The following is a 23,208-nucleotide window of genomic DNA, read 5'->3' on the forward strand; positions in this document are numbered from 1 at the left end:
CCGAGGGCCTCAAAAGGCGGGGAGGGTCGTGTTCTCAAACGAGCGTGGTGACAGCTGTACCCCTGCAGACACCTTCTGAAGTCCCTGCTGGGCGAATGGCGGGACACCCACACCGTCCGGCAGCAAAGACACGCAGAGAAATGCAAGCTGGGGCCCACAGCCCTCTGCCCGACCAGCAGAGGGGCTCTAGGACCCAGCTCTCCCGCTCCGTCAGGTCCAGGAAGGCACAGGATTCCCCACGCCCTGGAGCAGAGCCCCAAATCCGCCTGCCCGCAGCGCCCCAACACAATGGAACCTGATGACAGCCACATCAGCAGCAAGCACGGCAGGACAGAAGCACAAAGCCTGTCACTAATTCAGGTGGGGAAGGGGAAGGGGAAGGAGGGCTGGGATGACAGCATAGCACTGGTCACTGGGAGCGGTCCCCTAAAGGGAGAGCACAATCCTGCCTGCGCAAGGAGGCCAGAGAAGCTTCAGGAGAAGCACAACCATGGAGGAGCACACCCTGTCCAGGCCACGGACAACCAACCTGCCACAGGCACTTGGTTGGGGAAGGGGGGGGGGCAACGAGGCACGTGGGGTGACAGTCCCAGACGCGCAGCAGGGGAGAAGGCCAGAGCGGCAGAGGCAGGCCAGGGAGGCCGTCCCATCAGCCACACACAGGAGCCCATGCCTGGGGGCAGCTGAGGGACCAGCCCAGCGGCCCAGGCTCTGCTCAGCCCCAGACACAGGTAAGGACCAGGCTGCCACCCCAGGAAAGCCTTGGGTGGGAAGGAGGGGACAGAGACCTTGAGAGGAGGTGCTGGGGCCGCCCGACAACACCGGCACCTCACGCTGTGAGGGTTCCCTCCTCCACCTGCCACAGCCACCGTGCCGGGTGTCACTCCTGCCTCTCTGACGCACAACAGGCAAAAGAGGGTACCCAGTGACAAGAGGCACGCTCCAGCAGCCACATCTTCCCGTCACCGCGTGTCCCTGCAGTCCACGGCACGCGGCCTGGCAGCAGCACTGGGAGCAGGTCCCTGCACGGAGGCCCAGGCCTGGCCTCCGGTTCCCAGAATAACTGCTAGCTGCTCAGGGGCCCTGAGGGGCGGGGCAGGAAAGAAGGGTGTCTGAGCCCGGGCACTCTGCCACGGGGAAAGAGGGGCCCCCCGGCCTCCAGGGCCCAGTCCCAGACCCAGCTCCCGTGAGGCTCGGGGTGCAGACAGAGGAGGGCGCGGACCCAGCATGTGCCCCCAAGGCTCCAGGGTAGGAGCAGGAAAGCCACCCCTAACAGCATCACATTCTGCTCAGACAGAGCGGGGAGCGCGGCCCAGGCCCACCAGTCCCACCAGCCCCCAACCCCAAAGAAGGGCCCGAGGCCCCTGTCAGAGCAGAGAAGGGAGAAGACAAGGGGCCTCGGGTCACAACAACCCACCAGTGGGTCAGGGTTCGAGTGACCCCAAAGCCACGCTCCCGGAGACGGGGTTGAGCTATTCACTAAAGGGAAAACCCACACCAGAGGCAGCGTTTTCCTCGAGCCCGCGTGGCACCGATACGCCTCCCTGTCCACCGGGGCATGGGGTCGGCCCGGGAAAGCCCCCCCTGCGAGCGGGCAGGCAGAGCGCCGTCACCCCTGCCCTGCTCCAGACGGTCCCCACCCTGAGCCGCCGTCCAGGGACCGGGCCAGCTCCCACACGGTCTCAGGTCACACGCACACGCTGCACCAGCACGTGGACAGTGTGCCTCCACAGACAGCACGGCCCAGCCCGGCCGGTCCTCTGGCCCGCCCCTGCCGGAGCGCCATCACCCCCCCTGCAGACCCAAGTGGGTACCCCGTTCCAGTGCCTTTTCTAACGGCAGGACAAACTTTGTGAACTCAAACTGTCGAAAACGGTGCGGGCACCCTATGGATTCCCGTCACCAGAGGACAGGCAGAGGCAGGGACACCGAGGAGAGCCAGAAAGACAGCACAAGTCCCAGGACGCTCTCCTGAAACACAGGCCCGTGCGCAGCCTCGCCTTTCCCGGACCGGCCTGCAGGCCACCTACCTCCCGCCACTCTGGATTCACGTAAATCATCCCACAGTCACGTTTCTGGATTCACGCTGCCGTCACTTGAAAAACCCGAAGGCTTTCACATCACTTCCACGTTTTCCATGGGGCTGGACGAGCCGCTGCTTTACCCGCGTGCACGGTTAAAGGTTGGAACCCCGATGGCGCCCTCATCCCGTCCCTGTCCGTCCGCGAGCGTGACTATCCGAGCTCTCCCAGGAGCCCAAGGTCAGACCTGGACTGGACCGACTCAGCCCCCGCGCCCACTGAAGAGCTCCGTCTGAGCACGCTTTTCACGGTCAAACACATGCTGAAACATATCATCTGCTCCCCCAGAGGGGAGGCCCCGGTGAGGGGGCCCAGGCCTCGGAGTTCTGTCTCCACTGCACAGGGAGGGGAGGCGGCCTCAGAGCAGAGGCTGCCACCCCGGAGAAGGAAGGGTGCCACAGGGCACCCCTCCCAGCCTGGGCCAGGCAGAAACTGGGCCTCGAGCCTGGAGGCCGGCTGCTATCCCCCAGCCCGTCTGGGGAGCGGGTCGAGGCAGGAGAGTCTCAAATGTCCTAATTAACTGAAGCAGCAACGGAAGACAGAAGTCAAAGTCACCTTATGTTCACCTGGGGAACGTGGCACATTTTCCCCGCCACCTCCCTTCCCCGGCCCCCACGACCGCACTCCTTTAGTTCCCCCCGTGTTGGAAGGGCCCAGGGACACATGGGGACAGCCAGGCTGCGTCCCAAAAAAGTGGCGACAGACAGGTGACCACGACAGCGCCCAGACGCCTCCACTGCTGTTCTGACCAGCCACCTGGCCCTGTGTTGATCCCCCACCTACTGGACCCCATTCGGTGGGGTGGACACAGCCCACCTTCCAAGAGGTGACCCTTGTGCCCACCCGCCTGCCCGCAGGGACAGATGCTGGCACTGAGCTGGTCCACGTTTAAGGCACCATCATTCCGCAGTCCCTTAGCAACCTTGGCCCAGCTTCCCCATGTCCCCTCGGGATCAAACAGTGGGCTCCTTATGGGCCATCCGCTGGGAGGCAGGCCTGCGTCCGATCCAGTAACTTCCACACCGGACCCGGCGCATCACGGAATCACACCTCAGCACAGGCCTCTTCCCCCAGAAACCCGCACACCACCCGAGGCAGACCCAGGGCGCGCCGGGCCCCCTCCCCTGCTCTCTCGCTCCCCAGGGGACACGGTCTGCGGGCCGACAGAGTGTGCGAGACAGGCCCTGGACGCAAGTAGAGGGAGGGCCCTTTCTCAGCCACGTCCAGCCTCGGGCGGGCCCCAGGGGATGAGGGGGCTGGGGGAGCACAAAGGGGCTGGCAGAGAGGCCCAGCCCTGTCAGCCCCCAGCCCTGCACCTGCTCCAGGGGCCCAGGAGGCGGTGCACGTGCCCCGGAGATCCGGCAGCCCCGGGCTCCCTGATGTGAGCTCCCCACCGTGCACCGGGCTCTCCCGGGCAGTTGCAGAAGGAGCAGAGCCGATCCCACCGCACCACGGGCTGAGCCCCGGGCCCGGGGCTCCTTCCTGCCTCCTGGGGATCTGAGTGGACAGGGTCTTTCAAGGCCTGAGTCCAGATAGGCCCCCATCGGGAGTGAGTGCGGCCACGGAGAAGCGGCCGATGCTGCGAGGTAGGGGTGAGGAGGGAGCCAAACGCAGGGTGTGTGCACAGCCCAGGAAAAAGCCTTGGAAGCAAGATGACAAGCCCTGGAGACTGGGAAGCGACCAGAAGCCTGGAACGTGGCTGACGGAAGGTAAAATGGTACGGACGCCGGGCAGCGGCGAGCAGTTCCTCCAAAGGAGAGACACGGAGTCACCGAAGACCAAGCAGTTCCCCTCGTGGGCATGTGCCGGGAGAAACGAAAACCCACGTCCGCACAAAGCCTGGACACAAATGCTCAGAGTGGCACTAGTCGCGGCAGCCAAGCCCTGGAAACTGCCCAAATGTCCACCAACTGACAGTGGCCCTACACACTGTGGTATGTCCACACCGTGGCACAGCACTCAGGCCTGGAAAGGGAAGAAGAACCAACTCCCGCTACGGGTTGAACCCTGGACACATCACATGCGGCGAGCACAGCCAGACACAGAAGGCCACGCAGACGATCCCAGTTACGTGAAACCCCCAGAGCAGGTAAACCCTAGACCAGGTAAACCCCCTGAGCAGGTGAAACCCGGAACAGGTAAACCCCAGAGGCAGGAAGTAGCCTGGTGACCACAGGGGCTGGGATTTCAGGGGAGGGTGGCTGCTGAGGCCATCCTTTCTGTTTAGGCACAAAACAGGTTCTAAAATCGACTGTGGTGACCTCTGCACAAGCCTGCAAACACACTGAAAACCGCTGCTTCATAACCACCACGTAAAGGGGTGACGTGTGTGGCAGGGGAGTGATGTCTCTGTAAACCCATCAGCAAGGTCCTGCAGAAGCAGACAGATCCCTGCCATCAGGGCTGCCCAGAGCCAGGGACGGATGGGGACTGACCGCCGACCCTCCAGTTCGAGGTCCCCGTGGACTCCACCAAGCCCGTGTGCCCAAGAGCTGGGACAGGGGCTGTGATGAGAGTGGGGAGCCAGCAGGGATGGCCACGCACACAGTACTAGCTGGGGGGGAGGGGGGTCTTGGGGTTCAAGGAGCTTTCAGGCTGGGATGAGAACAAGAACGAAGAGTGCAAACCTGATGGCACAGGACTGGGGGGGCAGGTGCCCAAGGCAGCCGATTCCCCCACCGGGCTGGGGGGGCGGGTGCCCAAGGCAGCCGGCACCCCCACCGGGCCAGGGGCGGGGGCTCACAGACACCCACCGCCAGAGAGGCCTTGGAGGGCACAGCACAGCACCTCTGCAGAGCTCGTTGCACAACCACTCTGCAAGCCCGGGTACAGGGCTGCTCAGCCGTTGACCAAGCAAAAAGGGAAACCAGCTCAAAACGGACAGGGAGCTCAGAGGCACCGCAGGACGCAGGCCCCCCGGCAGACGCCCAAGGGCTGTGCTCTCGAAGCCTGCCGCTCGGCTGACGGCCTTTCCCAAGAACAGCCTTGCCTTGTAAGGGTGGGACCCGGCTCCAAAACCGTGGCTGCAGGAATTCACCTTCTGACTTCACTTCTAGCAGCAACATAAAGAACCAAAAGCTGGAAACCTCCCTTGTCAAAAATCTAGCCATCTCAAGCACAGTTCGGTATGCAGCCCGGGCCACCCCTTTCCAGGAAACCGGGTGGTGACACCACGAGTCCAGCTGGGGGTTACAGAAGAGCCGCAGGGCTCTAGTGGGGCAATCAGGCAGCTGCTGTGAACCCAGAAAAGTCACGGCACCCCCAGCCACGTCTAGGCCCCCCATCCAGGGAGATGCCTGTGCAGGTTCAGGAAGAGCCACCAGCTGGGACAGAGGCCCTCGGAGCGAAGGCCAGGAGACCTGGCCAGGGGTCTGCTGGGTCACAGCTGTGTTCACAATAACACAAGACTCCCATCTCCTGTCCCGGGCACAGTCTCCTGAGTGAACAGCGGAGCTTTCTGAGGAAGGGAGGACGTGTGACAACGTCACCACCTGACGCCCGAGCAACCAGCTCGCTCTCTGCTTTTCTCAGTTCCTACCTCCCAATGCGGCAAATACTGGTCGTGCCAACCTACATAGCCAAGAACTCTTTGGAGTCACCCTGTTTCTGAAGGACGTGAGGGTAACATTTGAGAACGATGGCACCCCTCGTGGGTAACGCACGTGGGGGAGGAGGAACCTGGTCCGCCAGCCGTGGCGGGGGTCAGGAGCCAGGGGTGCTGAAGAGAGGAGAGCAGCTGCCAGACGAGTCTCGGTGTGTCCCCTCCACACCGGGAGGAGGTACAAGGGAAGACCGCAAGACTGCAAACGCACAAATACACCACCTACCGCAGGCGCGTCCTTCACAGCACGCCATGCCCGTTTCTAACTCGGACGCCCTCCCTCCCCAGGACGATGAAGCCGGGCAAGAAAGCATTCCTTCCCAGGCCTTGCCACCTTCTGAAGAGCGTGTTGCTCAGTGTGGGCACGTGTTGTGCAGACAGAGTCGCCAGGCAGGTCTTCTGAAACCTACTATAAACCAAGGAATTAACGCCCCCGTCACTCAAGAATCCACTGCTCTCACCAGCCAGGTGTCTCCCACAGGCACCACTGCCCCGTACCCCAGCCCCAGCGGGCGCCCCAGAGCAGGGTGAGACTGCTGTCCATGCTGCCCCTCCAGGCTGCACTCCGCACCCCGAGAACCTATGGGTTATGGGCAGAGACTTGTCGATGAGCCCACAAACCAAAGACACCCTGCAAAATTAACCAGCGTACTGTTTACCAAAACAAGCGTTCCTTCCAGATGCAAAGATAACGCACAGCTCCATACAGCCTTCGTGACAAACAAAAACCCGGAGAGAACACGTCGCCACACAAAAGTAAATGAAGTTACCCATTTTCATGTCAACAGAGAGAAGTGCGCGTATACAGCTGAAACGCAACAAAAATGCTAGAACTCAGAATCAAAGATTACTGGAAAGAATGTTTGCACAGCAAAATTCTTTTTCCCTTTGAGACTCAAATGCCCCACCATGCTTAATTTTCCTGACATTTCTGAGGCTTTGAAGCCTCAGCTAACGGATCTGAATCATCTGAACAAAACCATGTTATAGTGGCATGTTACTGGAAAGCCGAGAATAGAATGCTAAATATACAGACACACACCCATACAGGGCACTTTTGTAGAAACGATCAAACGCCAAACTAGATAAAGTTGTCCGAGGGAAACGGCTCACCCCCAGCAGGGAAGGAGAATACACGGACGCCTGGAAGTTAAAATAAGAAAAACACAAAAATAGCACCTACTCTTTGTTAATAAAACCAAACCTAGCCCGTCCGTGACCTCAGCTTACTGAAGCACTTCGCCCCTGCCCGCTGCCGGCGAAGGAAGGTTCCGCCAGAAGCCAGAACCCTCTCCGGAATCGAAGTCATGCTTGTGTCGGTGGACCGGCCCACACCCACCGCTCACCTAGCGAGGCCGCCTCAGGCTCCGTCTGTGCCATCACCCTTTTTTCTTAAACAAGCACGCCACTTGAAGCCGCATTCTGCTTTATTTGGGTTGGCGGTGTAAGTACCAACAGCGGGCTGGCACCGCGGCTGAGACACCCAACTAGGTCAGCCGGGGCCTGCCTCCCGCCCCGGGCGCTCTGGGCGCCCCCGTCCCCTGCTGCCTGCTCTCTCCCAAGGGCCGCCCTGGGTGCCTGGGTGGGAGGCCCCCGGAGGGAAAGGCCTTGGGCTGTCCCATCCTTTCTTTGGCCTTGGAAAGCTTCTCGGCATCTTTCTCTTTAATAAACGAGAAACAGAGTCCTCCGGGGCTGCCCACAGAGGCCCTTGTCTCAGAACTAGACGGATACTAAGTTACAAGGTGAAATGAGGGCGCCTGCCCCCGGAGGAGTGAGCCACCCACCCGGAGGAGGCCGGCAGGGGAAACCTGCACACCCGGCTCGTGGCCAGGGGCCAGTGCCGTGGAGTTGGGGCGGTGGCAGAAGTCAGGGGCTGGGGTTTGGGAACCAAGGTCAGGGTTGTGCCGTCAAGAGTCAGGGACCAGAGTTGGGGCCCGTGGACAAGGGTCCTCAGGTCAGGATTCGGGGACCTTGGACAGGGATTAGAATTGGGAGTTTAGGAACCAGGGTCCAGGGTCCCGGCTCTGAGGTCGGGGTTCAGCCTGCGCAGTTTGGAGGCAGGAGGTGGGGGACCCCGATTCCAGGGTTTGGGGCAGCGCTCAGGGGGCCGGGGTCTGGGGTCCATGGCCCTCGGGTTTAGGGGTACCAGGGTTTGGAGGACCCAGAGTCCGGGTCCAGGTCCCGACGTGCGCGACTCAGGGTGTCAGTCCAGAACCTGGGGCTCCGCGCTCGCGGACGGGGACCAGGATGTGGGCCCCCGGGGCCCCAGGGCGCTGGGATCAGGGTCGGGGTCTTGGTCTGGCCGCCGCCGCCACAGCACTTACGTCGTCGAAGAGCGAGCCCACGTTGGCCGTGACCAGCAGCACCGCGGTGCCCGGGGCGGCCGCCTTGCCCGCCATCGTGGCCTGGGCCGGCGGCGGCCGCTCGCTCGGGTCCGGACGGCCGGGGTCTCCGCGGGCCGCGGCGTCAGCTGCGCCGGGGGGCGGCCCCGGGGCGCATCGCGGGCTCGGCGGCTCGGGCCGGGCCTGGCCGGGGTCCGGCCGCGCGCGCGCTCGCTCGCTCGCTCGCTCGCTCTCGCTGCTCGGCGGCCCCGCGCCCGTCGCTCTCCGCCCGCGCCTCACCGCGGCCCGCGCGCAGCCATTAGGATCGCCGCCACCGCCGCCGAAGTTCCCGCAGCCGCCGCCGCCGCCGCCGCCGCCGCTGCCGCTGAGGCGAGTCCCGCCCGGAGCCGGGGGGCGGGGCGTGCGCGGGGCGGGGAGGGGCGTGCGCGGGGCGGGACTGCGCGGGATGGGCGGGGCCGCGGGAGGGGCATGCTCGAGCGGGGCGGGGCCAGTGGGAGCCTGGCAAGGACGGCGGAGCGACCCTGCGCGGGGCGGGGCGGGGCGGGGCGGGGCCTCTCGGGGGAGGGGCTGAGCACTCTGGGGGCGGGGCCTACGCGAAGGGCTCCTGCGTCAGCCCCAGCTGCTCTTCCACCGCCCTCCCATCGGTCAGCGGCCGCCCCGCCCCGCCCCTCCCGGCGCCGAGGCTGCGCACTGTCTCCGCCCCCCGCACTCCTGTGGCGTCACGACCCGGCACCGATCGTGCCTCTTAAAGGGACCGTGCGTTCGCCCGCAGGCAGCGCTGCGGGAGCAGAGGGGCAGCTCCGGTGTTTAGTCGTGTGGCCCGCGCTCGACCCACGAAAGTGGGAGGCGGCGGGCCGGGATGTTTAATTAACTCTCACGCAGGCTGTGGGGACCCCAGCCCAACGTGGGGTTCAGAGAGGCGTGAAGGCCTGGGCCGGACAGGGACGCAGGAGGGGAGGCAGGCGAGGGTCTCGCGGCCAGGGACGGAGGGCTCAGAGGGCTCGGGGAGAGGGAACTCGAGGCAGGGTCCTCGAGGCGGGGGACAAGGGGCGCGGGCTGGGGAAAGGGCTCTCGGGGGCGTGGTCGGGCGAGGCGGGGGCCAGGCTGGGGCGTGGTCGGGGGGGGGGTGGCTCGAGGCAGGGGCGTGATGGGGGCCTGGGGCTCGGGGCGGATAGCTGGGGTCTCGGGGCGGGGCGGGGCGCGGGCTGGGGAGGGGATCTCGGGGGCGTGGTCGGCGCGGGGGTGGGTGGGCTCAAGGCCGGGGCCTGGTCAGGGGCAAGGGGCTGGGGACAGTGGGTCTCAATCCCCGGGGGTGGGCGTACTGGGGAGAGGATCTCTGGAGCGTGGTAGAGGGCTGGGGGGGGGTGGCGGGCAGAGCCGGAGCGTGGTCGGGGAGGAGGGCTTGTCGTCGGAGCGGAGGGTTTGGGGGCTAGGGCATGGTCGGGGCAGGGGTCTCAGGGCCAGGAGCCAAGGTCTCACGGCCCTGGGCGTGGGCTGAAGCGGGGGATCTCCGGGTCGTGGTCGGAGCGAGGTGGGGGCGGTTCCGGGCAGGGGCGTGGTCAGTGAAGGGTGAAGGGGCCTCCCGAGCTGGGGTCTCTTGGGGGCGGGAAGCAGGCTGGGGACCAGGATCTCGCGGCTGGATTGCGTGGTCCCCAGCGGGGCAGCCCGACACGGAGCACACAGTCCCTGGGGCACCGGGTGGGACCCACACTTGCCAAGCATCTTGATGGCTCCATTGTAAAAAGGCGACAAAGGAGACCCAAGGCTAATTGAAGAAAATCTTTTATTCAACACACTGGATACACACGCAGCCCACATTTAAATGTTATCAGTGAAGTGTTTTCGCGGCTGTAAACCTGCGCCTGGGTGCACAGTAGGCCTCAGCGCCGCCGGCCTCCTGCCCAGGAGAGCTATGCAGGTGTGGCCGGCCAGGGCTGAGTGGGCAGAGCCAGGGGCAGCCCCGCCAGGCCACCCTTCAGCTGCCCCGCCCGCTCCGTTAGAACAGAGGGCAGCCCCCACCTGCACGAAGTGACAGGCAGCTGCGCCCTTGCCAAGGAAAGCATCCCCTCTAGTGATAATTGGGGGATCCTGCTTACAGCGTCCGCCTCGCGTCACCACCAAAACCCTTTGACTTGGAAACTGATGTCTGATTCATTCAGCACGGGTAGCGGACAGACTGAATTGGGCCCACCCGAATGTGGTAAGCTGAAGCCCCATCTCCCAAGATGCTTGTATGCGCACATGGGGACCCCAAGGAGGTGATTATGGTTAAAGGAGGCCAGAGGGTGTGTCCGTTTTCCAAGAGAATTCAGGTACTTCTAGGGGAAGACCCCAGAGCACCTGCTGTCGCCAACACCCTCCAACCCCTGGCAGAAAACAGAGAAGAGGTCGTGGGAGCACACAGAAGGTGGCCGTGGACAAGCCAGGAAGAAACCAGAGCTGTGGGGACTTGGCCTGAGACTCTGGGCATCCAGAACCCTGAGGAATACGTTTCTGTAGGAAGCCTCCTACTGTGTGGTATCTTGTTGCAGAGCCTCCCTGACCAATACGGTATCTTGTTTCCCTTTTCAGAAATCTGCACGTGCCAAGGATGCCCTTCGTAGAAAGCAAATGCAGAGACATCACTGATGCCTGGAACCTGCCTCCTAAGCAGTGGCATTGCCTGTTCACCTGTCCACAGGCTGCCTCTCCCGCCTCACCTCCACCACCTCCGCACCCCTGCGTGCGTGTGCGCTGACTCACTCAGAGGCTGTGCCTGAGTCGGAGAACACCCAGCCCCTGCCCTGGCACCCTCCTCGCCCAGCACCCACCCTCCTGGCTCCCCTGTCTGGCCCCTCCCCACCCCCGTCTCCAAGCCCCCAGCGGGCCTTCCCACTTGGTGGACAGGCTTGCCCTCCACCTTCGGAAAGAAGGATCTGCAGTCCTTCCTCCTCCCAGCCCACCGTGGCCCCCTCTCGGTCCCGCCATCAGCTCACAAGCAGGCTGCAGTGTCTCATATCCTGTCAAGTCCCCCTGTGTCCTCCACCCCTCTGCGCCCTCCCGTCTCTGCTCCTTTGCTGCTGATGCTTCTCCTAGGAGCTGACCAGTCTGCCCCAAGTGCCCTCAGCTGTGCTGCCCGCACCCTGACGGGGCCATTCTCATGGTTAGTGCTGGCCTCCTCATTCAGCAGCCAGTCCCCACCCCAGGCTCCCACCCACCCAATTACCCCCCAGAAATAGGGTCTGCCCGCTGATGAGGACATTTGCAGTCCTGGTCCTCCCCCTGGCTGCCCACCCCCTCTGCCTCCTTTGCTTGCCCCTCCCGGCACCCTGCCTGAAGTCCTGGGATCCCCAGGCTTGGTCCCGGCTCCTGCTTCCTGTGTGCACACTCCCTGCTGATGGTCCTGAGACGATCGCTTCACACTCTCTCCACGTGTCTGCTGCTGCGCTGGGAAGGGCCATCGCAACCCCCACAGACGGCAACAGGTTCCGGATTCACCCCTGCCTCCCGAGGCTCACACTCCCAGGTGCCCGCCTGACGATGCGTGGAGCCCATGGCCACCTCGGGTCCTTGGCAGCCTTCTTTGTCTCTCTGCCCCAGAGGCAGCTTCGCTGGCTTCTTCCGGCCCTTCGGCCTCTCACATGCTCCTTCCTCCTTCAGACCCCCTGACCCACCGAGCACAGCACCACGTCGGCTTTCCCTTCCCCTCTGCCTGTTGACCACCCCCCCCCACCCCCCCGCAGGCACACAGGTGTAGCCTGCCACCGAGAAAAAACAAATATGTGCCACGTGAATAAATAGCATGTCAGAGCCCTCGCCATGCCCGGGTCCTGGGGGCCTGACTTTCAGAGACGCTGACCACTAACATCACCGATGTTAAAAGCCACATTCATGAAATCACGGGTGAAAGGGAGGCTTACTTTTTCTTGTGTGCCCTTTGTTACCTGTGGAATGCTGTCCCATGTCTATGTTTCCTTTGCCAAAATAACAATAGCATTATTTAACTTTTGCAACTTATTATATACGTTTTGCAAAGCCCACTTAACAGGCTCCAGGAGAGGCCTGCCCCCCCCCCACCCCAGCATCTGGGTCTGGATCTGACCCTTCAGTGTGAGAGGGCAGAGGAGGGGGGTGGAGGTAGCCAGAGCTGTGATGTTGATTCCTTGGTGGCAGCCAGCCTGCCCCCACCCAGCCGGACGCTCTCTGGGCTCCCAGGAGAGAGTTTGGTCCAGTCTTCTATTAATAACAGGCTGTCAGCCTTTTTTTTTTTTTTTTTTTAGGACAGCACATTAGCAACTAAATATCATATCACTACTTAGTTTGAGATAGTAACCGATTTACTTATGGATTCAGACTATTGGATGGTTGGGAGGTTTACACGGGGGATTCCCTACCCACAAACATGCTTAAAAGCCATCCTTCAGCAGATGGATGGATGGATGGATTGCACTTTGTAGTTGCAATGCATGTTTTAACTGTGTAGCAATCAATTTGCAATACCACTACCGGGTGAGTCACCCCTAGTCCTTTCTATAGAACACGCTGTGTTCAAGGGCTGGCTCCAGTCAATTTTCTGCAGAGAGCCTGGCCAGACACGCAGCGAAGGGAACCCAGGACTGTGTCCCCTTGGTGAGGGGCTGGACTCTGTCGCTTCAGCCAGAGGGACATTTGCCATCAGCAAGTTAATGGGCGGCTTATTATTTCACACTCCTCTGGGAACGGGAGGTTTCTTTCCTTCTGAATTATTTGGATTCTTTCTTCATTAATCAGCTTTCCCCAGTAACAGCTATCGCTTTGCAGACACCCACCGTATGTGAGGCCTTTACAATTCTTGCATCTAAGTCCTCATAAGCAGTCTTGGCATGAGGCATGTATCTCTGTTTTGCAGATGAGAAAACTGAGCTTTGGGAGTAAAGAGCTGGCCAGCTCCACACAGCCAGCAGGTGCAGGGCCAGGACCCCAAGACCTGGTGACCCCCAACAGCACATGCGGCCTTGCCCTCGTTCATTCATTCATTCATTCATTCATTCCTTTACTCGTTCACGGATTCATTCAACAAATCTTCATCGGATGCCTTCCCCATGCTTGGCGGTACCCTGGGCTCCAGGAAGAAGTTGGCAAATGTCCTCGGGACGCTGAGGCCACAGCGGCAGAACGGGCGAGAAATGCGCACGGGGTTGCTGTGATTGGGTGGTACTGTGCCCGCTTACAGAGACTCTCCTTAGGAAAGTCAAATGCTCATCATAGGCGATTCGAAGTCTGTAGAGTTGCACACAGAGTCTGCTTCGGAGGAACTATGGCTCATAATTTCACTCCAGACAAACCAAGCCCTAGCTGACAGCACTTTTGCGAAGTAGCCTTTACACCTAGCTCCTCACCTAGCACTCTGGTCAAGCCATACACACAGTTCTGACTCCTCTTTTAAAACCCAGCATTATGGGGCGCCTGGATAGCCCAGTCAGTTGGGTGTCTAACTCTTTTATTGAAAAAAAAAGTTTAACTTTATTTGTTTTGAAAGAGACAGAGACAGCACCAGTAGGGGAGGGGCAGAGAGGAAGGGAGAGAGAGAAAATCCCAAGCAGGGTCCGTGCTGCCAGTGCAGACCCTGATGTGGGGCTCGAACTCATGAAACCATGAGATCATGACCTGAACCAGAGCTGGACGCTTAACCAACTGAGCCACCCAGGCGCCCACAGGGTGGACCCTCTTAATCTCAGCTGAGGTCCTGATCCCAGAGTCATGGGATTGAGCCCCTCGTTGGGCTCTGTGCTGGGCATTGAGCCTGCTTGGGATTCTCTCTCTCCCTCTGCCCCTCTCCTCTGCTTGTGCTCTCTCTCAAAAGAAAAGAGAAGAAAAGAAAAGAAAAGAAAAGAAGAGAAAAGAAGAGAAAAGTAGGAAAGAAGGAAGGAAGGAAGGAAGGAAGGAAGGAAGGAAGGAAGGAAAAGAAAGAAAGAGAAAAAGAAAAAAGCACCCAGCATTATAACATCAGTGCTTTCTGATACAACTGAAAACTCTCCCTAGATGTTTTTAATGTCTGAGTCATAGACACCTGATAGACACATCATGGTGCAAATTTAGTTGTTTCCAGTTCTTTTTTTGTTAAGTTTATTTATTGAGAGAGAGAGAGAGAGAGAAAGAGAGAGAGAGAGAGAGAGAATCCCAAGCAGGCTCCAAGCTGTCAGCACACAGCCCAATTTGGGGCTCGATCCCACAAACCCTGAGATGATGACCTGAGCTGAAATCAAGAGTCACACACTCAACCGACTGAGACACCCAGGTGCCCCATAGTCATTTCCAATTCTGCATCATCAGGTCAATGGGTTCAGAAAAGGCATTTGACAAAATCTAGCATCCTCTTTGTGATAAAAAAGAAAACTCTTTGCACACTGAACATAGGGGGTGTCTCCCTGAGTCTCATAAAGTACGTCTGCGAAGAACGTGCACGAAGACCATGCCAGCGCTGACAGGCACCGCTGGCTTTCTGAGTTTCAGGACAAGGCAAGAGTGTTCACTCTCACCCCTCCTATTCCACGTCGAACTACAGATCTGTCCGCACAGCAAAAACAAGAAAAAGAAAGTAAGGACATACAGACTGGAAAGGGAGAAGTAAAACTGCCTTTGGTTGCAGGCAACGTGATCATTGACATAGGAAATTCTAAGGATGCTACAAAAAACACTACCAAATAAACACGTTTCACACAGTCATGAAATACACATCCATATTCAGGAATCAACTGCATTGCTATATCTCAGAAACTGGCATTTCAAAACAAAACTTTAAATCATTTCCACTTACAACAGCATAAAACTTGAAACGTTTATGAATAAATGCCACAGGAGACCTCCCAGGATGGAAACCACAAAGCACGGGGAACTGTCAAGAAGGGAGACCCACGGAAACCAGAGGACAGGGGATGCGAGGTGCTCGGGGGTGAAGGATTTGCCAATGCCACGAGGTCGTTTCTCCTTGGCTGATCTTTAGATCTAATGCGATTCCACTCCGATTCCAGCTGGCTGGAGCGCTCTTGAAGAAGAACAAAGCTGGGTACTCACACTGCCTACTGTCAAGACTTACCAGGGGTGCCTGGGTGGCTCAGTCGGTTAAGCGGCCGAGTTTGGCTCAGGTCATGATCTCGCGGTCTGTGAGTTCGAGCCCCGCGTCTGGCTCTGTGCTGACAGCTCAGAGCCTGGAGCTTGTTTCAGATTCTGTGTCTCCCTCTCCCTGACCCTCCCCTGTTCATGCTCTGTCTCAAAAATAAATAAAACGTGGGGCGCCTGGGTGGAGCAGTCGGTTAAGCGTCCGACTTCAGCCAGGTCACGATCTCACGGTCCGTGAGTTCGAGCCCCGCGTCAGGCTCTGGGCTGATGGCTCAGAGCCTGGAGCCTGTTTCCGATTCTGTGTCTCCCTCTCTCTCTGTCCCTCCCCCGTTCATGCTCTGTCTCTCTCTGTCCCAAAAATAAATAAACGTTGAAAAAAAAAAAATTTAAAAAAAAAAAAAATAAAATAAATAAATAAATAAATAAAACGTTAAAAAAAAAGTTAAAAAAAAAAAAGACTTACCATAAAGCTATAATAATCACGACAGAGTTCTGGGCGTGTAGATCAGAGGAACAGAGTAGAGACCCCAACCGCAGACCCACATTCAGGGGGTCTGATGGTTTAGACAAAGATGCCCTTTCAATGGGAAACGATCATCTTTTCAACCACCGGACCCGGGATCAATTGGATATCCATATGGAATAGAGTAAACGAACTTACTAAATATGGATCGTAGACCCCCACACTAAAGCTAAAGCCATAATACTTCTAGAAACACATGAGAATATTTCTGAGACCTTGGAGCAGGCATGGATTTCTTAGAGAGGAGGACACCAAAAATACCACCCGCAAATGGAAAAAAAAAATAAAATGGTAAGTTGCACTTTATCAAAATTAAGAGCTACTCTTTTTTCGCTCCAACATCCATCATGAGAATGGAGAGTATAAAAGGATTGTGGTTTGTGCACACAACAAATACCCCTCCGCAATGGAAACAACGTGGCTCAGTCCCAGAAACTCTGTGCTGACCGAAAGAAGCTGGACACAAAGAGTAGACGCCACCCGATCCGTGCAGTCGGTGCTGGAGACAAGGCTGCTGTGCTCCACAGCGACCAGAGTGGCCGTGGCTACCCGCCCCCCACGCCCCACCCCGGACAGGGGCGATTGAGCACCAGGAAGCAGGACGGTGGGTGCTGTTTGCAAGGAAAGAGATGTGGACAGGTTAAGTGGGTGTGTACATTTGTCAAAACTCATGGAAATGCCCATTCAACACAGATGGATCTCACTGTACAGAAATTACACCTCAAGGCGGACCTTAAATGCTTGACAAAGGAAATGAACGAATGGTGATGTTTACACACATCTACTATGTCTCCTGCACGATAACGTAAACCCAAATCCTCCATAATCAGAAAGTTGGTTGTAGACTCGTTTGTTGGCATAACCTGAACTGAAATAAGGCAAATCAGGGTCCTTGTGTGCCGGCCTAAGGTGAAAATCCTCATGTGTTGTTTCTGAAAGGTTGAAATGTGGCGATGGGGCTCTGCTGTCTTGCCCCATTGTACATGGAACGTGCAGCCTATCATCTCCCTAAAAATCCGGGGGGGGGGGGGACATTGGGGCGCCTGGGTGGCTCAGTCGATTAGGCAACTGACTCATGATTTTGGCTCAGGTCATGATCTCACAGTTTGTGAGTTCAAGCCCTGCATCGGGCTCTGTGCTAAAAACAGAGTCTGCTCGGGATTCTCTCTCTCCCTCTCTCCCTATCTCTCTGCCGCTCCCCTGCTTGTGCTCTCTCTCTGCCCCTCCTGCTCTCTTTTAAAAAAACAAAAATCCAGGGGGAAAATTCTGAATTATAGAAGTCTGGGTTTGTTTGTTTGGTTTTTTTTAATGTTTATTTATTTATTTTGAGAGAGGGGGCGGGGGAGTGGAAGTGGGGGAGGGGCACAGAGAGAGAGAGAGAGAGAGAATCCCAAGCAGGTTCCATGCTCTGTGCAGAGCCTGAAGTGGGGCTCAGTGCCTTGAGCCTCGAGAGCATGACCTGAGCTCAAGAGTAGGACGCTCAACGGACCCAGGCGCCCCTGAGTGCTGAGCTCTATCTGGTCCCAGGGTTTCGGGGAAGAGACGGTGGATGGTGGAGCTTGAGCCGGAACAGACCGCATTCTGATCTGCACACTTTGTTCCTTGGAGAAAGCACTGCGAGTGTCACCCCTCTGGAAATGTAACAGCACGAGGCTGCTCTTCTGGTGGCCTGGTCCCTGGAGGGAACCGGCCCCTTTCACGTTCACCGGAACCTGCAGAACCGTCCACACCGGGTCCCGGGGCCGTTCTCCCCCACCCGGGGAGGGAGCCAGGGAGGGACAGAGCAGGCACCAACCCAGGAAGAGGTCTGGGCCCCGGGGAAGCCTCACCCTGCTCCAGGGAGACCCCAGCATCCTCTCCCAGGCACAGAGTGGGTGGTGGCAGCACGCGGCTCCCATCTCGCCCCCCGCCAGATGGAACATAATCAGTGAGTCACTGATCAGGAGGTTGGGCATGCTGTCTGCACACGCCACGAATCCCTGACCTCGAGGTTGCATATCTTGTCCCGAAGCAGCAGGTTGGACACTTAACCCATTCTGCTTTCGTAGGCCCTCAGTTTCCCCGTCTGATACATTCTTAATCAGCTCCACGAAATCAACGGCACCCATGATTGTTCCCAGCAGGGTTGACCCACCCAGCCTGGGCCCCATCTGGGCCCCTCGACCGCTCGCCCTGGGAGCACCGGCCACTCCTGACGTTTCCTCGCGGTCGGAGCAGGGACTGAGCTGCTCACTGCTGTTTTCACTCCACCAGACTTTGGAGGAAATTAAAAGGCGGCTGTCAGTTCCCCAGAGTCCCCTCAGTCTGAAGAGCTGCTCGGGGCACACGCGTGTGTGAGCCTGCGGGGCCTGTCCCCTCCTCGGGTAGAGACAGGGTGTTGAGATGGCCAAATTATTTACATAAAACTACAGGGGCAGGAAATGTCGGCAGGTCCTGTGATTCGGGCAAGCAAGCGCCCACCAGATGGACACGGGCCGCCGGCAGAAGACGCATCCCCATCCAGGGCCAGAAGGACAAATCGTTTCCAGAATCACCTAGAGTCCCAAATGATAACTAAAAAAGTCAGGAACGCTATACAAGGAAAATCTGCCTCTGAGGTGACAATGCCTTTCAAAGTGGTCAAGCCTCCCGACGTGGTGTCAGTCATCCTGAGGACACAGCCAGAGTGCCACGATTTGCTCCCGGGGACCCAGGTGTGAAGAAACACCACCCCTTGCTCCAACGATCGGCGTTCCTGGCGTTGGCAATCCAGCATCCACGTTTCAAGGATTCTCAACTCAGCTGTAATTTCTATGCTGCAATTTCGTATTTATGAAATCAGCTTTATAAAGACCCGTGTCTGTTCGAATCTTTAGATTTTAAATGTATCCCAACAGTGTCGTAAAAGGACCCCCCCCACACACACAAGTATCTAAGCCCTTAATTGACGGCATTTGGTGAGTACACACCTCTTTCCTCTTTTCTCTGAGCTCTGTGTGCAGTGGGCCCTGCCCCCGTGACGTGCACCAGCAAATGGGAAAGCACGAGCTGTAGCAAGAGCATGGACGAGAAAGCGAGCAAACACGTGATGAATGATCTCACTGAGCTGGAATCATCTAATAGCAAGATACCATTCTAGTAAGTTTTTTAAACATTTATTTACTTTCAGAGAGACAGAGACAGATTGTGCGAGCAAGGGAGGGGCAGAGAGAGAGAGAATCCCAAGCAGGCTCCACACTGTCAGCTCAGAGCCTGACTCGAGGCTCCATCCCACCAACTGTGAGATCATGACCTGAGCCCAAATCAGGAGCGGACGTCTGACGGACGGAGCCCCCCAGGTGCCCCGAGAGACCATCCTATTAAGTTTTTATGTCATTCTGAGCAGTGGCCTGTTCGAAATCAAACCTCACTACTCATACACACGGAATATTCCGAGTGAAATTATTTTCCGGTGATCTGAGCTTGCTGACCAGCCACATGTTTGCTTGGGGGGATCCTCACGGACTACTTACAGTCGACAGTACTGTTTCCCTTGTCTTAGAGGAAACGTGCGGAAATCCCAGCGTGCCGCAGTCCGTGGCCGACAGTGGCCGGTGGCTCCGGGAGCGGGACGCCGTCGGTCGGTGCAGGACTGAGTGTGACACCTGCGCTGACACCGGGCTCTCCTTCTGGCGGGAGCAGGTCCACAACAGCCCGCGGCGAAAGGGAAGCGGGCACCGAGGCGCCCGCCTCCCGGGACCCTTCACTCCCAGGCTTGGACTGGGCGTGAGGGCGGCAGGAGATCATGGGGAAGAGTGGGATGGGAGCCTCGGGGCGCAGGGAGGGGAGGCAAGGCCCGGATGGCCAGGGAGGCCTGGGGACGCAGGGGAGCAGAGGCTTGGCTGGCCGTCCGCCCGCCCGCCCTGGACAGAGGGAGACCCGAGCTGGGAGGGGGCTGTGGAGGACGCCAGAGCCCCGCAGCAGGTCCCAGAGGCACAGCACCGTCCATCCATCCAGGTGGCAGGAGGCAAGAGTCCTGCACAGACCGGGGGGCAGACGTGTCCACACGTCACGTCAGCCCGTTCCCGGCGAGATCCAGGTAGAGGCCGCCGAACCGTCAAATCAGGGGACTCTGTTGGCACTGAAAGCCGTCCCTCGGTGAAGGCGTGTGTCTCTTTTCACTGTATTTATATCCTCGTGTTGAAGAGTGGAGGTGTCCGCAAATGTGTGCTGCTGTATCCAGGCTAGAGTCACTCCGTCTCTATTTTAGAGCTAGTTTTTCTGAGTCCAAAAAAAGAAATAGAAGAAAAACAGAGAGTTGATCACTACACCCTCTGAAATAGTTTTTCGTACATTTGAGGGCGATTACTAAATCACTACTGAAGCCCCGTCTGCTTGGGGCTGAATGTCATCCTGGCTGGTCCCTGGTGTGTGTCATTCTTTTAGGGTAATCTGCGACGCCAGATCTCACCCCTGTTACAAATGCAATGTGCTTTCAAAGCTCTTTCTGTTTAAGGTATTTGCTTATTTCTAGCCAGTAATACCTTATGAAACAGGTTCACTCGTGAAAACAGTGATGGCTTGGGTATAATTATAATGAAGAGAGCCAGAAACTCCTCCTCACTCACACCAACCACTTTAATTCACCATTTGTGTGGAACTAAGGATAATTCAAGTCTCATAAGAAAAATTAGTAAAAATCAAATATTTATTTTCTGGTTATATCTATTTTTCTTTGCCTCCTCAACTAAACGGGAATGTATCATTAGTAATATTAAGAGAATTCTGATATTATATAATACATTCTTTTGTTTGGTTGAAATCATTTCTTATCCTTTCAATCATAAAATTAAAATATGTGGGGCTCCTGGGTGGCTCAGTTCATTAAGTGTCTGACTTTAGCTCGGGTCATGATCTCGTGGTGCATGAGTTCGAGCCCCGAGTCAGGCTCTGCACTGACAGCTCAGAGTCTGGAGCCTGCTTCAGATTCTGTGTCTCCTTCTCTCTCTGCCCCTCCCCCACTCACACTCTGTCTTTCTCTCTTTCAAAAAGCAAAAATGAACTATTGGGACCTCATCAAGACAAAAAGCTTCTGCACTGCAAAGGAAACAACCAACAAAACTAAAAGGCAACCAACGGAATGGGAAAAGATATTTGCAAAAGACATATCGGATAAAGGGCTAGTATCCAAAATCTATAAAGAACTCACCAAACTCCACACCCGAAAAACAAATAACCCAGCGAAGAAATGGGCAGAAGACATGAATAGACGCTTTTCTAAAGAAGACATCCAGACGGCCAACAGAGACACGAGAAGGTGCTCAACGTCGCGCCTCATCAGGGAAATACAAATCAAAACCACACTCAGATATCACCTCACACCAGTCAGAGTGGCCAAAATGAACAAATCAGGAGACTATAGATGCTGGAGAGGATGTGGAGAAACGGGAACCCCCTTGTACTGTTGGTGGGAATGCAAACTGGTGCAGCCACTCTGGAAAACAGTGTGGAGGTTCCTCAAAAAAATTAAAAATAGACCTACCCTATGACCCAGCAATAGCACTGCCAGGAATTTACCCAAGGGATACAGGAGTGCTGATGCATAGGGGCACTTGTACCCCAATGTTTATAGCAGCACTCCCAACAATAGCCAAATTATGGAAAGAGCCTAAATGTCCATCAACTGATGAATGGATAAAGAAATTGTGGTTTATACACACAATGGAATACTACGTGGCAATGAGAAAGAATGAAATATGGCCCTTTGTAGCAACGTGGACGGAACTGGAAGGTATTATGCTGACTGAAATAAGTCAGACAGAGAAAGACAGATATCATATGTTTTCACTCATATGTGGAATTTGAGAAACTTAACAGAAGACCGTGGGGGAAGGGGAAAGGGGGAAAAAGAAGAGGGAGGGAGGCAAACCATAAGAGACACTTAAGGAATGAGTACAAACTGAGGGTTGATGGGGGTGGGGGAGAGGGGAAAGGGGGTGATGGGCATTGAGGAGGGCACCTGTTGGGATGAGCTACTGGGTGTTGTATGGAAACCAGTTTGACAATAAATTATATTTAAAAAATTTTTTAAATTAAATTAAATTAAATTAAATTAAATTAAATTAAATTAAGATATGTTAGTCTCAAAACAAGCCTTTATGCTAATGCAAAGATTCTTATATGTCCTTCAGTGAAGTTTCCTTTTTTTTCCCCAAAAAATATTATACATACTTCTTAAATGTATTTCTGGGTATTTTAATCTTTTGTGCTGTCATTAGGAACATGACTGTCTTCTCACACATATTTCAAAGTAGTGTAGTTTGTAAACAGAAAGGCTATTTCATCTAAATGTACATTTAACAGTTAAGAACTGTCACTTCTGGTTTTTTCTCTGCAATAACTTACTAGACATTCTCTTGGACTTTTCAAGCAGGCAATCACATTAACAGGTTTGAAATGAAGGTTTTAATGCTATTTAAAGCTAAGTTAGGATACACCCGAACATGGAAAATATGCGACAGATTTTTTTCAAGCCACAAACAGATTTAATTAAACTGTTAAGTTTTTGAAATATGAGTCAAGTAAAATATTTGCTTTATGACATGTCCTATCACAATTATTTAGATGATGTACCTTGGGGTGCCTGGGTGGCTCAGTCAGTTAAGCGTCCGGCTTGAGCTCAGGTCATGATCTCACAGTCCGTGAGTTCGAGCGCCGTGTCGGGCTCTGTGCTGACAGCTGGGAGCCTGGAGCCTGCTTCCAGTTCTGTGTCTCCCTCTCTCTCTCTGTCCCTCCCCTGCTCATGCTCTGTCTGTCTCTGTCTCAAAAATAAATAAAAACATTTAAAAACAATTTTTTAAATAAATAAATAAATAAATAAATAAATAAATGATGTACCTTGAAGGGTGAACCGCTTGAAGCAACTCACTGAGAGGGCCCCCCTCTTCCCGACCCCCCCCCCCGCCCCGGCCCACACCGCACGCGGACGGAGCTCTGCCCGTGGCGCCCGCAGCACAGGAGTTTTCACTGCTGCCGTGCGGGCCGCAGACTCCTCCTTCCAGTGCTGCCGGAGGCTGGCAGGAGACCCTGACCCCAGTCCAGCTGCAGAACCACAGGTGGTCCCGTTGCCCACTCTGCGGCCGGGACCCCACCCTCCGACCTTAAAGTGGCTCTAGGAGCGGCTCCTGCGATGCTTGTGTTCGTTAAAAGATCCATTCAGAACTCAAAGTCGGCTTAGCAACTGCAGATTCGGCCTCTTCCAGCCGAAGGCCGGGAAACAAACCAGACAGGAGTCCCTGGAATTCTGGGGAATAACGAACCATGCCCCCGCCCCCGTCCTGGTGCTCGGAACCTTCCGGGCCCGCTTCTCTCTGCGGCCGAGCCACCCCAGAGCAGGCACGCCCCGCACCTGCTCCCTGACCTGGCTTCCCAGCACCCCTGCTTCCTCCTTCTGGACACCCACGGCCGGCAGTGCCTTGGCAAGGACACGGGAGAGGAGGCCAGGCCTGCAGGGGGGAAGGCACAGACTCGGCCCGGGGCAGACTGGGGAGGCACGTGGCAGGGCTGGCTGGGGCTGGAGCGCGGTCCCCCCAGAGCTCAGAGACTGAACCCGCAGGAATACGCGGG

The 23,208-nt window shown here is 56.7% G+C and overlaps 1 protein-coding gene and 1 long non-coding RNA gene across 3 annotated transcripts in view; both read right to left on the minus strand.

The window, feature by feature from the left end:
* The window catches only part of INPP5A (inositol polyphosphate-5-phosphatase A), a 171,451-nt gene extending 163,043 nt beyond the window's left edge, over positions 1-8,408 (minus strand). Inside the window, exon 1 of one of the 2 annotated variants that reach the window (XM_078435033.2) lies at positions 8,007-8,408. In XM_078435033.2, coding sequence (XP_078291159.1) covers positions 8,007-8,081 — 75 coding nt within the window. In that variant the 5' untranslated portion in view covers positions 8,082-8,408. The remainder of the gene's footprint in view (positions 1-8,006) is intronic. The other variant, XM_078435034.2, reaches the window with a different exon arrangement.
* A 10,284-nt stretch (positions 8,409-18,692) lies between these two features.
* On the minus strand, positions 18,693-22,390 carry LOC132684727 (uncharacterized). Its single transcript, XR_009612755.3, has 2 exons — positions 22,216-22,390; positions 18,693-19,863 (listed from the first exon to the last, which is right to left on the minus strand). It is a non-coding gene; the product is annotated as an uncharacterized LOC132684727 (long non-coding RNA).
* Between the last annotated feature and the right edge of the window lie 818 nt (positions 22,391-23,208).

Source organism: Panthera onca, chromosome D2 (assembly GCF_046562875.1).
Source record: "Panthera onca isolate mPanOnc1 chromosome D2, mPanOnc1 haplotype 2, whole genome shotgun sequence".
Lineage (NCBI taxonomy): Eukaryota > Metazoa > Chordata > Mammalia > Carnivora > Felidae > Panthera > Panthera onca.